The 12402-nt window shown below is 52.8% G+C and overlaps 2 protein-coding genes across 4 annotated transcripts in view; one reads left to right on the top strand and one right to left on the bottom strand.

The window, feature by feature from the left end:
- The window catches only part of MYO1D (myosin ID), a 112117-nt gene extending 103472 nt beyond the window's left edge, over positions 1–8645 (top strand). For both annotated transcript variants that reach the window (XM_061477555.1, XM_061477554.1), the window contains one exon: positions 6193–8645. In XM_061477555.1, the coding sequence (XP_061333539.1) occupies positions 6193–6349 (157 nt within the window). In that variant the 3' untranslated portion in view covers positions 6350–8645. The remainder of the gene's footprint in view (positions 1–6192) is intronic.
- A 475-nt stretch (positions 8646–9120) lies between these two features.
- On the bottom strand, positions 9121–11389 carry CDK5R1 (cyclin dependent kinase 5 regulatory subunit 1). Of its 2 annotated transcripts, XR_009747574.1 has the most exons (3): positions 10440–11389; positions 9859–10013; positions 9121–9758 (listed from the first exon to the last, which is right to left on the bottom strand). XR_009747574.1 is itself a non-coding variant. In XM_061477488.1 (2 exons), exons 1-2 carry the CDS (start codon positions 11324–11326, stop codon positions 9950–9952), a joined length of 951 nt encoding a protein of 316 aa, XP_061333472.1. In that variant the 5' UTR covers positions 11327–11389; the 3' UTR covers positions 9121–9949. The 2 variants fall into 2 exon arrangements, 1 of the variants encoding a protein (XP_061333472.1); XM_061477488.1 differs by having other exon boundaries at positions 9121–10013.
- Positions 11390–12402: the final 1013 nt, after the last annotated feature.

Here is a 12402-nt window from a genome sequence, read left to right as displayed (position 1 = left end):
CTAAACAAATGAAGAAGGAAGTGCAGCTCACCGGCGCTGCTCTGGGACCATCTGACCCTGCTTTCAAGTTGGACTACATGCATTTTAAGAGTGAGAGAGCCAAACGTTTAATGGACTGGCTTTACACCTCAGCAAGAGGGGAAGGGATATATTGGTTCTACAACAGGCGCATCCTGAAAAAAGCACATCAGTGTTGTGGCAGCTCTGTCCTCTTAGGAAAGTGGCTTTTATGTGAATGAAAGGAACTGACTCGATGTACTGGCCAGACGCGGCAGACCAGGGTATTAACAGCTGACTTTGCTCTTGCCTTGCTGTATGCCATTGGACATGTGTAATGGTTTTCACTGGGAATATACAGATATTAACAAATCTTGTTTCTCATTACAAGTGCAAAAATAGAGCTGCTGACGCAAGTTGCAAGCACAATGTTGTAATACGTGGCACTGTGTGGCTCCCAAACCAAAGGCAAGCGGTTCTGTGGTTTGTGCTGGTAAATAGATGTCAGTGTGAGCTGCAGAGAGAAATGGCACATGGGCAAGTCTGAGCCAGAGAAGATTGAAAGCCACTTCTTAAGTGTAGTGGTTGAGTTTTCGGTGGAACAATGCAGGATTGCAATTTGTAGCCTGGTCCTTCTCTTGCAGATTAAGAGAAAAGCCACTTCTCCCAGCTTCTGAGGTGACTTACCTGAACATAGACCACAAGGTACAAAACTGTGTTAGAAATAAGCTGCAAATATTTGCTGGGTTTGAAGGCTGAAAAAAAAATCACAGTATGAAGTGTCACTTGACTGCAGATCATAAAATCACACAGTGAGAAAGGACCTGCCAGTGCAGTGTTTAACTGACCTTTCCTGGCATTAACATGCCTGGAGGACTTGTTCTGACCTTCCGCTATGGAAATTTGCCTTTTGATCCTGGCTTGAGATCTCCTTTCTTCATATCTGCCTTCTTTGTAGTGTCTCTTTTCCATAGCTTTGATCCATCTTACTGTCTAATCTCTGCCAAGGCCACCTGATACTGAAGAGCTCTACAACGCCAACAACACTGTGTCTCTAAAAAGCAAGTAACAGTTTGGGAAAACATCCTGTTTGTCTCTTGCTTCTGCTCAGAGAGGGTTTCACAAGGCAGATTCTGAAAACCCACTGTGGTTTAGGATGTTGTCGTGTCGCTTTGGTGCACGTGTAAGTAATGCAGCACATGCTGAATAAGGCACATGCTACCTGTCATGCATGCTAATCTCCTGCTCACCCAACTGCTCTACAGTTACGAGCAGGGAGGAATGATCTGCACCAAAAAGGAATCCTGATTAATCTCCTCAGCCCAGGCTTCTCAGTGCTTGTAACCAAACCCATGGGATGAAGAGTGCTGCCAGCTGCAGCTCCAGGGCAGCACTAAAAAGGGACCGCTAGAAGGAGGGGGATTTCCTTTGGTGGGGCTAATAGACCCCAGTAGCTAGTGTGAAGAGGCAAAGAGGATGTTAAATTACTTTCTTGGATACACAGGATGGTAAATCATTGCTTTTAACCTCCTGTAGCTACATGACCCACAGTGTTCTAGTAAGAGCTGATGGGAAAAGGTGTTTTCTCTCTCTGACAGCAGAGCAGAGAAGGATGAAGTACACCAAGTAGTCACAGGGGTGATGCTGTTGGAATCAGCTGCATCTTACCTAGGGAAATTTACACTCCAAGTGTGTAAATCTCTTCTGGAAGTGGGATCCGGTGCTTTGAAGCTGTGCACACTTCAGATGTTACTGTCCCCCCCCGACATGCGGCCAGAGAGCTGAGAAGATGAAGTGGAGCAGCAGCAGCCACGGGCTCTGAGTGCTTGCAGCAGGACACCCCTCTGCCTGGAATGAAACATCCACCCAGGATTACTGACATGTGATACCTTTCATGCCATGGCTCCCCAGGGACAGCGCTGGCCCCAGCTCCCCACAGCAAGGGATGCTTCTCTGCACAGCCAGGCAGTGCTTTACTCCTCATTTGGAGCAAAGGTGACACGAAATGCACAAGAGGTTTTCAGTGCAGGTTTTGCATATGTTGAGAAACCAGATATTCCCATTTTTGCCTCCGTTTAAGCTAGAGTGGGGTTAATTTTCACAGTGAGAACTCTTCGCTTTTTCCTTTGAGCCCAAATATCCCCAGTATCATTGTTCTGCAAGTAGCAGGAAACCACAAGTGGTCAGGCAAGATATATCTCCCCCATCCCTCCCTTGCCAAGCACACAGCCTGCACAGCCAGTGTGCTTGAAACCCACATGCAGAAGACACTTATCATCTCCAAAAATGACACTGTTGTAACTCAGATATGTAAATGTTTATCACCCCTGTTGTATCCAATGTCTTTTTAGCTCCTGGTCATTTTTGTTCACCCCTGTGCCACCCAGCACTGAGCACCACAGCATGGAGTGGTCCTCAGCAGTGGGTTGCACACTGCCTAGAAGCTATTGTAACTTACCTGGAGGTTCTGTGTGACTGTTGTTAGGAAGCTGAGCCTTGAGAGCTGCCTTTTTTTAGGCCTCTCTAGGTTCTCTCTGGCTTCTTAAGCATTTTCTTCATGCAGAACACAGCTGCTGATTTGGGGGTTTCTTTTTTCAGCCTCCCTTCATCTCTGAGGCACTTTACTATTATTTTTCCATCACTGAACCCCTTCAGAGGCTGCAGCCGGTATCCAGATGAGACTTACATAAGGTGCTACAATTTTCTCTGTATTCTCCATCCTGCTCCTAATGCTTCCAAACATCTTGTTTGCAGCTGCATGCTTTCTTGAAGTCTTAACCAAGTAGTCCACAGTGATGCCTGCCTTTCCAGAAAGAATCCTTGATCGAAACTCTAGAAAGATTTGATCATTTAGGAAAATCCCCTCTGGAATACATCCCATTCTGAGCCCTCCTTTCACACCGTGTGGCAGGTTTTGCCTCATTTAAATCCCTCTGGTTTGTTGTCATGAAAATCAGGCACCTGTACTCAGCTTTGCTTCTACCCAAATTTTGCTTCCTGAAAACAACTGATTCCCTGCTCCCTGGCTGCATTAGCTGGATCCGTAGGCAGGCAGCACCTCATTTAAAGACCTTGGAAAATCTGAATAAGCTCCATCCCTGCAAGTGATGGGGCTGCATCTCCAGAGCAGGCTGGGCTTCTGTTGGGTACCGCTGTCCCCAGGCACCGCGTGTTCCTGGCTCTCCACAGCCCGCTGTGCTTCCTGGTGGAGCTCACAGCTACAGACAAGGAATATCTCATCGACAAATGTATTTCCGTGCCTATGACAGCTCCTTGCAAAGCATTCCAGGTCACCAGTGGTGGCTCTTAAGCATCTCATATGTTTAACATTTATTCAGCAATGCATTTATGTAACTTTCTACTCTGGCTCTGCTGTCTTTGCCCAAACTCCCTCTGATCTTTCTCCACTCTTCCTTGTTTTGCTTCCCACCACTTACTGGCGACATAGATGCTTTTATATTATCAACAGCACTGACAGCTGTCTGTGGCCATTTATGCGCTACTTGGCTTGTGTTTTCCCTGAGGTCCTAGATTAAATGCTCAGTCAAAACTGTAATATTTCATGGGCCAGTAGTCAGCTTCCACTTGGAGTCATCTCTTCTCTGCTGGTTTCCCTTTTGCCAGCGTTTACCCGAATATCTCTTCAGCTCGAGCCACATCTAACGATGCTCTTGCTCCAGGATGTGGTTCTCACACACAGGTACTGTTCACACAATGTTCATGGTGCTTTGCACACACAGGTGCTCACATGCAGAGCCATCACCTTAACTATTTGCCATTAACTCCTCTAGACACACTAGATGAGCAACGTGAGCTGGTAAAGGTAGTTTCATGCTATGATGGCTTGGAGCAGATGAAGGAAGAGAAGTCACCTGATCCTGCAGAGTTCACTGAGCCACGAAATCTGAAAGAGCACAGCCAAGCCCCAGTCCACAGGACCAGCTGAGCCCAGTGGCTGTGCCTGTACTGCTGGGATGGAAAGAGATGGGTTTTCTTGTTTCCACCAAAAAAACACAATTGTTTAAAGTTTTATAAAAAAAACCTGTGTTTTCAGCAAACACCAACACCCTGGTGTTCATTATACACAGAAATTATCATGTGGTTTATTATATACAGAAATTATCCTGTGGTTCCCTGGCAGGACTGGAGCAGTGCTGGGGTAGACCCTGACTTCCCACGAAAGCTCTCTTTTCCCTTTACATTTCACTCCTGGATACTGGGGGTTGGTGTTTCTTCCCTGTCAGAGCCTCCTTGTAGCAGTGAGATTTGGAATGTCTCTTGGTCTGTTTTACTGGCTGATGTTGGCAGCTGTTTTCTCCCTTTCAGTCAATAAATAAACCATCTTACTCCAGGGCAGCCAGCAGCTGGCTCCCCTTTTTGCTGCTGCACCATCAGGTGTGATGCTGATGTGACTGATGGACTGGAAACCAAACTGACATTTCCTCCAACCTCTTCCTGGCTGGAGACTGACCAAGCAGAGGAGCAGCACCCAGGAGGTTCAAGGTCCCAGCAGGTCAGGCTACTCATGGGGCTGGTGGCAGGGCTCAGTGTTGCATTGCCTCACAGGGAAGACCAAGGATGGGATTTTAATCCCCATGTGGATGTGCAAACCCCTACATGGATTGCTCTTTGGATGCCATTCAAGAGCTTCTCCCCCAGCAAAAGGTTTTGAGGCTGAAACCTCTTCTCACATGAAGAAAAGGAACCCATGACCTGGAGTGAATGAGAACTGTCATGGTGGGACCTGGAAAACTGTGGGAAGTGAAGCCCTTAATGAATGAAAATGTTACACGGGGAGAAGATCAGAGCACCTTCTCCAGAGGCCACCATCCTAGGACAGTGTTAGCTTGAGGCTCCTCTCTCAACAGGAGCTGGGAAAGATTCAGCTTCTTGCTGAAGGTCTCACAGCCGCAAGACTCAAAATGCATCAAGGACTTTCTGCTTCCCACACCAGCCTGTGGTCAAAATCCAGGTTAATGACGTTCCACTCCCTTGGCTTGGGCTGCTTATCACTGAGCAAAAGAGTCAACAGAGTTTGACTATTAACTACTGATCCTCTAGCTTCTTACCTGTTGTTTGATGAGGGCTGTGGGAGAGGAGGAGCCAAGTCATTGGCACTTATCCTTGTTATAGACACTTGAAGCTAAACCTGCTATCCAAGCACAGGTTGTCAGGAATCTCCGAAAAGCTCCTCCACGTATGCAGCTCGTTCTTGCTAAGACAAGGTAAAAATAGCAAACTAAGCAGGGATTGGAGCCTCAACTCACTGAGGCAAGAGTAAATAAGCCTTAAATACCTGAGACAACGTGAGGGCTTCGTGTACTATGCCCTCCCAGCACCCTTCCAGCCAACCATTCATTTTTATGGAAGCAATGAACATCTTCTTAATTACTTTGAAGCTGCATAAACCCATGGCTTATGGGAGGCAGCGTGTCTTGAACACTGTTAATGAAATAGAAACTAAACCTGAGCTGCATGAGGGGCTTGTGCTTCAGCAGTGAAAATACCACTCATTATTATACTAAGAAACACTGGAAATCCAGGAACTGGCAGTGCAGGTGAGGAGGGATTTTGCAAAGGGAATAATTTTTAGTACCAAAGCTGGGTTAAAGGGTTAAAAACCTGGGGAATGGCTCCTGATGACACAGTTTTGTCCCAGTGCTGCTGTTCAGTGCTGCTCTGACCCCATGAGGCTTCATGGTCTGTCTGTCTGGAGGAGGAATTAAAACCCAAACCAACCCTTCCTGTGATTCTTTCAGCTGTTTCATGCTGTATTTCTATTCTCTCAGCTCAGATCAAGGGATGACATTGTCATTATTGTCACTATAGAGGTAGGAGTGACTGCTCACTAGGTCATTCCACTGCGGGTGCCCGAGCTGGCAGCAGACTCTGGGCCTTTTGCAACCCGGCCTTTAGTCTTCCCAGGAAGTGATATTCCTCCATCAGCTCTGATCCCGATGCCAAAGTCCCTGGGGGGCTCGTTTCCCTGCCTGGGAGTCTTCCACGTGCTCAAACAAGCCCGAAAGCTGGGCTTAGAGCTGAACCTTGGCTAAAGACAGCACTCTCAACTTGCTGCAGGATGCATCCCTGACACAAAACCCCTCTCCCTGCCTTGTCCTGGGCACATCCCCTCCCTTCTGGGATCCCGGCACATCCCGTCTCTCCCTGACTCCTCTGTCTCCTCTTGCGTTGCAGTGAGAAGCGCGCTCTGCAAGTCAGTGTCACCAACCCAGTGCAGTGCAGCCTGCACGGGCGGAAATGCACCGTCTCTGTGGAAACCAAGATCAACCAATCCCAACCGGATTTCACCAAGCATCGTTCCGGCTTCATCCTCTGCGTGCCAGGGAATTAGCATCCCCCTCCGCCTGGCGCAGCAAGCCAGGAGCAGGGGACACAGGCTGGGGCTTCCAGCGCCCTTCCCTGGCCTTGGACTTTTCAAGGGGTCTCATGTAGAGATGCTCAGCTGTGGCTTGAGCTCTAAAGCTGCAAACCCAAAGTCAGGAGAGGGTTTTATTACCACGCAACAAAGGCTTAAAATAGCCAGTGACCTGTTATCCATCTTCTGAAACAGGGCAGAATGTCAGGAAAGTGCTTCTGAATTACTCCCAAAAAAAGCATTTATAGGTACTTACACCCTTTCCCACACTGATTTCCTAAACCCTCTCCAATATTCCCTTCTGTGTTCTCTTTTGTGTGTCCTGTTTTGCAATATTATGCAGCCTTTACTGTAGGAACCAAAGATAAACCGGCTCAGGCAGTCTGGTTCTGTGAGACCAAATCCCAGTGGAACCGGAGCCAGGTTTTAAAGGAGGGCTGGCTTCCCATGCCAAGGAGATGCTCCACACTCTTCCAGCCCTGCCACATGCATGAAGTTAGGATAGTACATGGAGATACACCCCTTGGCTTGCTGCTTTCCTGCCTGGAGTTCACTAACCCTTGGATCAAGGTCCACCAGCAGAAAGGAGAGTGGGATTCACAGTGCAGAGGTTTGATTTATTTTAGTCCTGCGTTGCTTTTGCCTTAATTGCCCTCTCCAGGGACCTAAAATCCAGTGAATTCCCATTAGGACCAAAGTGGCCTTGCTGAATTTGGGATGCTCCACGTGGCTTTGTGTTAGGCCCAGCACTGAGGTTCAGGGAGGGCTGAAAGGACCCACTGCAGGTGGGTTAGTCTGGAAACACGTGGAGCTCAGGGGGCTGAAGCTTCAGCTCCCTTCCTTTGCACTATTGAACACCAACTCCGGCACATCCGTCCGCACCAGGTGAGGGGCAGCAGCACAACCCCAGCTACAAATACCCAGGCTGGACCCTTCCGAGTGTTTCCCTGGGTGTTTCCAGCTTAGGGGTTGATGTTGGGGAGTCCGTGCCTCACCTTGGCTTGTCTGGTGGCATCACATTTCCCTGCCTCATGGTGCTCGTGTCTGCCCGGCTCAGATAACCCTGAGCCTGGTGTTTATGTGTGTTCTGACGGGCTTTTGATTCCCACCATGTCTCAGGCTGCTGCTGCTCTGGGGCTTTGGAGCAGAGGTGGCCTTGTGCCATTGAGGGGATGTTGGGATTGGACATTCAGAGTCCTGGCACTGCTGGTCAGGTCAGGATTTCCAGCCCATTGGACACAGGGGGTCTGTGTTGTGACCCAGCAGGCAAACAGCGAGCTGCAAAGAGGCTGGAAGAGGCTTTTCACCCAAAGACCTGTTAATGGATGGCTTCCCAAAGCCATGCCATGGATGTGGGGTGCAGGGACAGGTTGCTGCAGCATTTGTACCACACCACAACCACCCAGACCCAAGGTTAAGGGGTACCTTGAGTGCAGAGATGCTCCAGCTCTGGATTTAAGTGGGACAAGCTTAAAGCCTCCCAGTGCTCTTCAGCAGGGAGGCCCCATGCTGGAGCCCTGTGGTTGACAGGATCCCTGGCCTTAGACCAGGCCCCCAACAGTATCCCAGCACCGCGTCCCAGGCACCAGTAACCAGCTCTGGGATGGCTCCTGCTCCAGAGGGCTCTGCGCATTGGGTCTGCCCAAAGCCCTTGAGAAGCTCTTCCAGATACTGCAAACACAACTCACCCACCACCACTGGGGACATCGGGAACCTGGAGCTGACAACAAACCCATGCAGCAGCCCCAGACCTCACCCTGCACACGAGCATGGAACACCATCGAGGTCCCTCCACCTCCTCATATAACCCCATCAGCCCTTCAGGAGCAGCAACGCCAACACTGAAGCCATGGGTGACCCCAGCTCCAGTTTGGCCACTCCAGCTCCCATTTGGCCACCACAGCTCCTGTTTGCATCCCCCTGGAGAAGCACCTGGAGGAAAACCCTCACCATTGCTGTGCCTTTCTATTTGCACTTCTTGCTTTTTACATCTACCAGTCCCCATGTCCCCCCCAGCAACTCTAACCCGAGGCAAGGTAGGGGCAGGAGTTTTAATCAGCACTTTTAGTTGCTGTCCCTCCAAAGAAGTGGTTGCATCAGATCATGATGGACAGCAAGATATCGCAGGGTTGGGAGATTCCTAAGACTATGAGATGGCAATATTGTATGTGATGAAATGTGTCTTTATAAAATACAGTATCTGTTCCTGCTCTGGTTTTATATATATATATATATAAAATATATCTAAAATATATCTATTCCTGGGTTTTCCCATAAATTACTATGTCCAAATTGAATTTTGATTTGCAGCCGGGGGTGATGATGCAATGAACCCTTTTTTTTAATTGATGTTTTAATGTGTAAAAGAGGAAAAAAAAACAGAAAAAAAAACCAAATCTCATGGACCTCAGGCTCTGTTTACATCATTTGCTGTAATAAATAAAGCAGCCCCATGAGCTGCATCCCGCTCTGGCGCTGCCAGTGTCGCGGCAGCTCGGCTGCACAATGGGAAGTGGAGTTTTGGCGTCCTGATAACCTGACTGTTCCCCTCTGGTGTGCTGAAGGCACCTCCTCACCTGCACCTCCAGCAGCCCCCAGCCAAGGGGCGACCCCAGCACCAAGAACACGATAAAGCCCGTGTTAAAACCGGCCTTAAATCCCACTTCCATCACCACAAATCCCATTCCCGCCGCCAGCAGTGGTGCGCTGGAACTGAGCACTGCAGGAACGACTCGGCTACGACGCGCTGTCGTGTAATGGATGGTCAGTGCATTTTTATTTAATCAGCACAGTACAAAAATAAATAAAAATAAGGGGAGGGGATTAAATTACAGGCACACTGAGCCCCATGACACAGGCGGTCAGGTTATAAACCACACATACGTACAAACGCACTATACACACACATACGAAATGAGACAAATATAAATTAAGAAGTAACAAGAACCCACCAATTTGGTCAACAAAGAGCTACAGAAGAGATTGCACTAAAATAAAACAACCTGGACGTACACATGTATCATTAGCGGGGTCCCACTGTACAGCGATGGAGAGCTTTGAGTGAGGAGTCAAAGAGATGGCACGGTGCTGCTCCTGCTCGCTTGCCACTGCAGCGCCCCATGGAGCAGAACAGAACAAGACGGGTGCAGATGGAGAAGAAAAGGAAAATCAAACCCAAAAGGAGTTGTCAGTCCCCATCGGGGAGCAGCAGCACGGGGCTGTGCTTTGTGCCTGGGGTTGGTTACAGCCATCGCTCAGGAAGGGCTTTTCTTCTGATTATTATTATTTTTAATGTGTTCGGTTTTTTTCCTTTTTGTGTTTTTTTTCTTTTTTTTTTTTTTTTTTTTTAAGACACAAAATGCTCCTGTTCGCATGCGCAATACCACTGGCAAAGCAACAATGAAAGAATAAAGAAGGGGGGTGTTTTTTCATGTGTCCCCTCCCCGCAGGTTAGTAGTTTGTTGGGTTTTTTGTTGTGAAAGTACCTCGGGTAGCAGCATGTGGCTCTCTCCTTGCACACTCAAGTAGATCCTTAGCACAATACTCATGATCAGTGCACGATGGGGACGAGACGGTTCACATTGAGCTCACGGAACAGTTGCGGTGATTCCCCCCGGCCCTGCTCGGGAATTTCGAGTCTCTTCAAAGAAAATAAATAGGGGGAGGGGGGGCCGGGCCCGCCGCTGTCCCGCTCCCGGGAGTCCCGCTCGGCCCCGTCAGCCTCCGGCGGAGCCTTTAGAGCAATTTCCTTTTTTTTTATTTTTGTTTTCCTTTTTTCTCCTTTTTTTCCCTCGTTTCCCCCTCCCGGGTCTTTGTCTTGGGGATGCGGCCGCCGGAGCCCCGCTCCGCTCCGCCAGCCCCGGGGGGGAAAGTGGGGGTGTCGGTGGGGGTTCCCCCCTCAATCAGCGGGATGGAAAAGGGGGCGACACTTGTCGGAGGCTGCGGAGTCTCCCGCACCCCCCAACCCAGGGTCGGGCCCAAGAAGCGGCGGCAGTTCCCGCCGCCCCCCTCCATCCCGCCGGGACAAGCCCCGGGGAGTGGGGCCAGGGCCCGGGCGGGCGCTCACCGGTCGAGGCCGATGAGGAGCCGGCCCTTCTCCTCGGAGCCGCTCTCCTTCTTGAGGTCGGCGAAGACCTGGGTGAAAAAGTGCGGGTCGGCGTTGACCTGCAGCATCTTGGGGCTCATGAGGTCGATGATGGAGAGGCAGCGGTCCCAGAAGGCCTCCTTACAGCTCTCCACCAGGAAGGGCTTCAGCGGGTAGGAGATCTCGTTGCCCATGTAGGAGTAGGACAGGTACAGGCAGGTGAGCAGCACCGCCTGCAGTTCGTGGTCGCTGCCCACCTCGGCAGAGATGACATCCCGGCAGAGCATGTAGAGGAAGACCACGTTGGCCGGCGTGATGAAGCCCTGGTCCTGCCATCCCTGCAGCAGCAGCGAGCGGTCCACGGAGCGCAGCCACAGCACGGGGTCAGTGGGAGAGAGGTGCTTCAGCCGGTAGCAGCGGCGGCAGAGGAACTCGCCGAGGCAGCGCAGCAGCTCGCTGGTGGACGCCTGCACCACGACCCGGCGCGGGGTGGCGGCGGCGGCGGCGGCGGGCGCGGTTGGCGGAGCCTTTTGCGCCGAGGCGAGGGCGGCGGCGGCGGGGGGCGGCGGGGGGGCGAAGGTGGCGAGGTTGGCGCAGGAGAGCGACTTCTTCAGGTTCTCGTTGTTGAGGTGGGTCACGTTGCTCTGGTAGCCGCCGTTGGGCTGCACCTTCTTGGAGCTCTTCTTCTTGGCGGAGACGGCGGCGATGCGCTTCCACGGCAGCACCGAGATCAGCGAATGCCGCTTCAGGCCCTTCTCCTTCGCGTTCTTGCTGTTCTGCACCGCCGTGTAGTGCCCCACCGTGGCCGCCCCCTCCTCGAACAGCGGGGCCTTCCGGTAGCTCGGCGACAGCGATAGCACCGTGCCCATGGCGCCGGCCGCCCGGCGGGCCCCGCCGCCCGCCCCGGCCCCGGCCCCGGCCCCGTTGCGGCCCCGCGCGCGCTGCCCGCTCCGCCGCCGCCGCTCAGCGCCTCGCCCCGCCCCGCCGCGCGCGCTCCTGCCGGCGCAGTGCGCGCCCCCGCCGTCCCGCCCCGCGCCGCCACGTGCGCCCGCCGCGCCGGCGGGAAAGGGGCGGGCAAGTCCCATCCGCACGCCCCGCAGGCCACGCCCCCCCCGGCTCTCCGCGCTGAACGGCGGCAGTCCCACCCCCAGGCCACGCCCCTCACAACCCAGACCACGCCCCAAAGCGCATCCCTAAATGGAAATGGCCCCGCCCAAGAGGCACAGGCCCCGCCCCCCGGTGCCGGGTCCCAGCCGGGAGGAGCCCTCCCGGTGCCGCCGGTGCGGGCCCGGCCCGGGGGAAATGATGAAAAAACAGCGAAGGATTCACACAAAACCGGAAATAAAACCTGAAACCCCCGCGCGGCAGCGCCCGTGCCCGCCCCAGCTCTGGCCGGGGCCCAGCGCCCACACCGCCGCCTCCGCTGCGGCGTTTCAAAGGCTGGGACCGGGTTTAGGGAAAGCGCCGCCGGGCCCCGAGGGCCGCAGCTCAGCCCCGCTCCCGCTCGGCAGCACCGGAGCCCCCGCAGCGACCCCCCGAGACCTCTCGGGCCCGGGCGCAGTGCAGCCGCTGGAGGCCGCAGGGCTTCAGCACCCGCCGCGGTGGGAGGAGCGGGGCCAGTGCTGCTGCAGCGGCAACGGAACGGGGCAAAGCCTCACCCGGACCCCGCCTGCTCGGGGCTCGGCCGAAACCGGGCCCGTCTGTAACCCCTCCCTGCACGGAAGCCACTGACGCCGCTAACGCGCAGCCGCCGGTCCCCTCCCCACGGAGCAAAGGCTTCAAAACCCCCAAACCTCCCATTTCCTCCAGCCACAACCGCAGCCCCCCGGGGTAAGGGGTGTCCCCAGAGGCACCGGTGGGGCCAGCCCACCATGAACTTGGGGTTTAGTAAAGAAAACCTCAAATTGGGCCCAAGCTCTGCAGAAACTGCTGCTTCTACCAGGGC

Source organism: Pezoporus flaviventris, unplaced genomic scaffold, assembly GCF_033815535.1.
Source record: "Pezoporus flaviventris isolate CSIRO_AGI_PZ_B2104156 unplaced genomic scaffold, CSIRO_AGI_Pfla_v1 ptg000107l, whole genome shotgun sequence".
NCBI lineage: Eukaryota > Metazoa > Chordata > Aves > Psittaciformes > Psittacidae > Pezoporus > Pezoporus flaviventris.
The sequence above is the reverse complement of the archived record's forward strand: the minus strand, read 5'-3'. Positions and strand labels throughout refer to the sequence as shown.

Coding starts and splice junctions, on each gene's coding strand:
- CDK5R1 (XM_061477488.1), bottom strand. CDS start 11,326: ATGGGCACGGTGCTATCGCTGTCGCCGAGCTACCGGAAGGCCCCGCTG. Junction 10,014..10,439: donor CTCCTCATCGGCCTCGACCG/GTGAGCGCCCGC, acceptor TTTTCTTTGAAG/AGACTCGAAATTCCCGAGCA.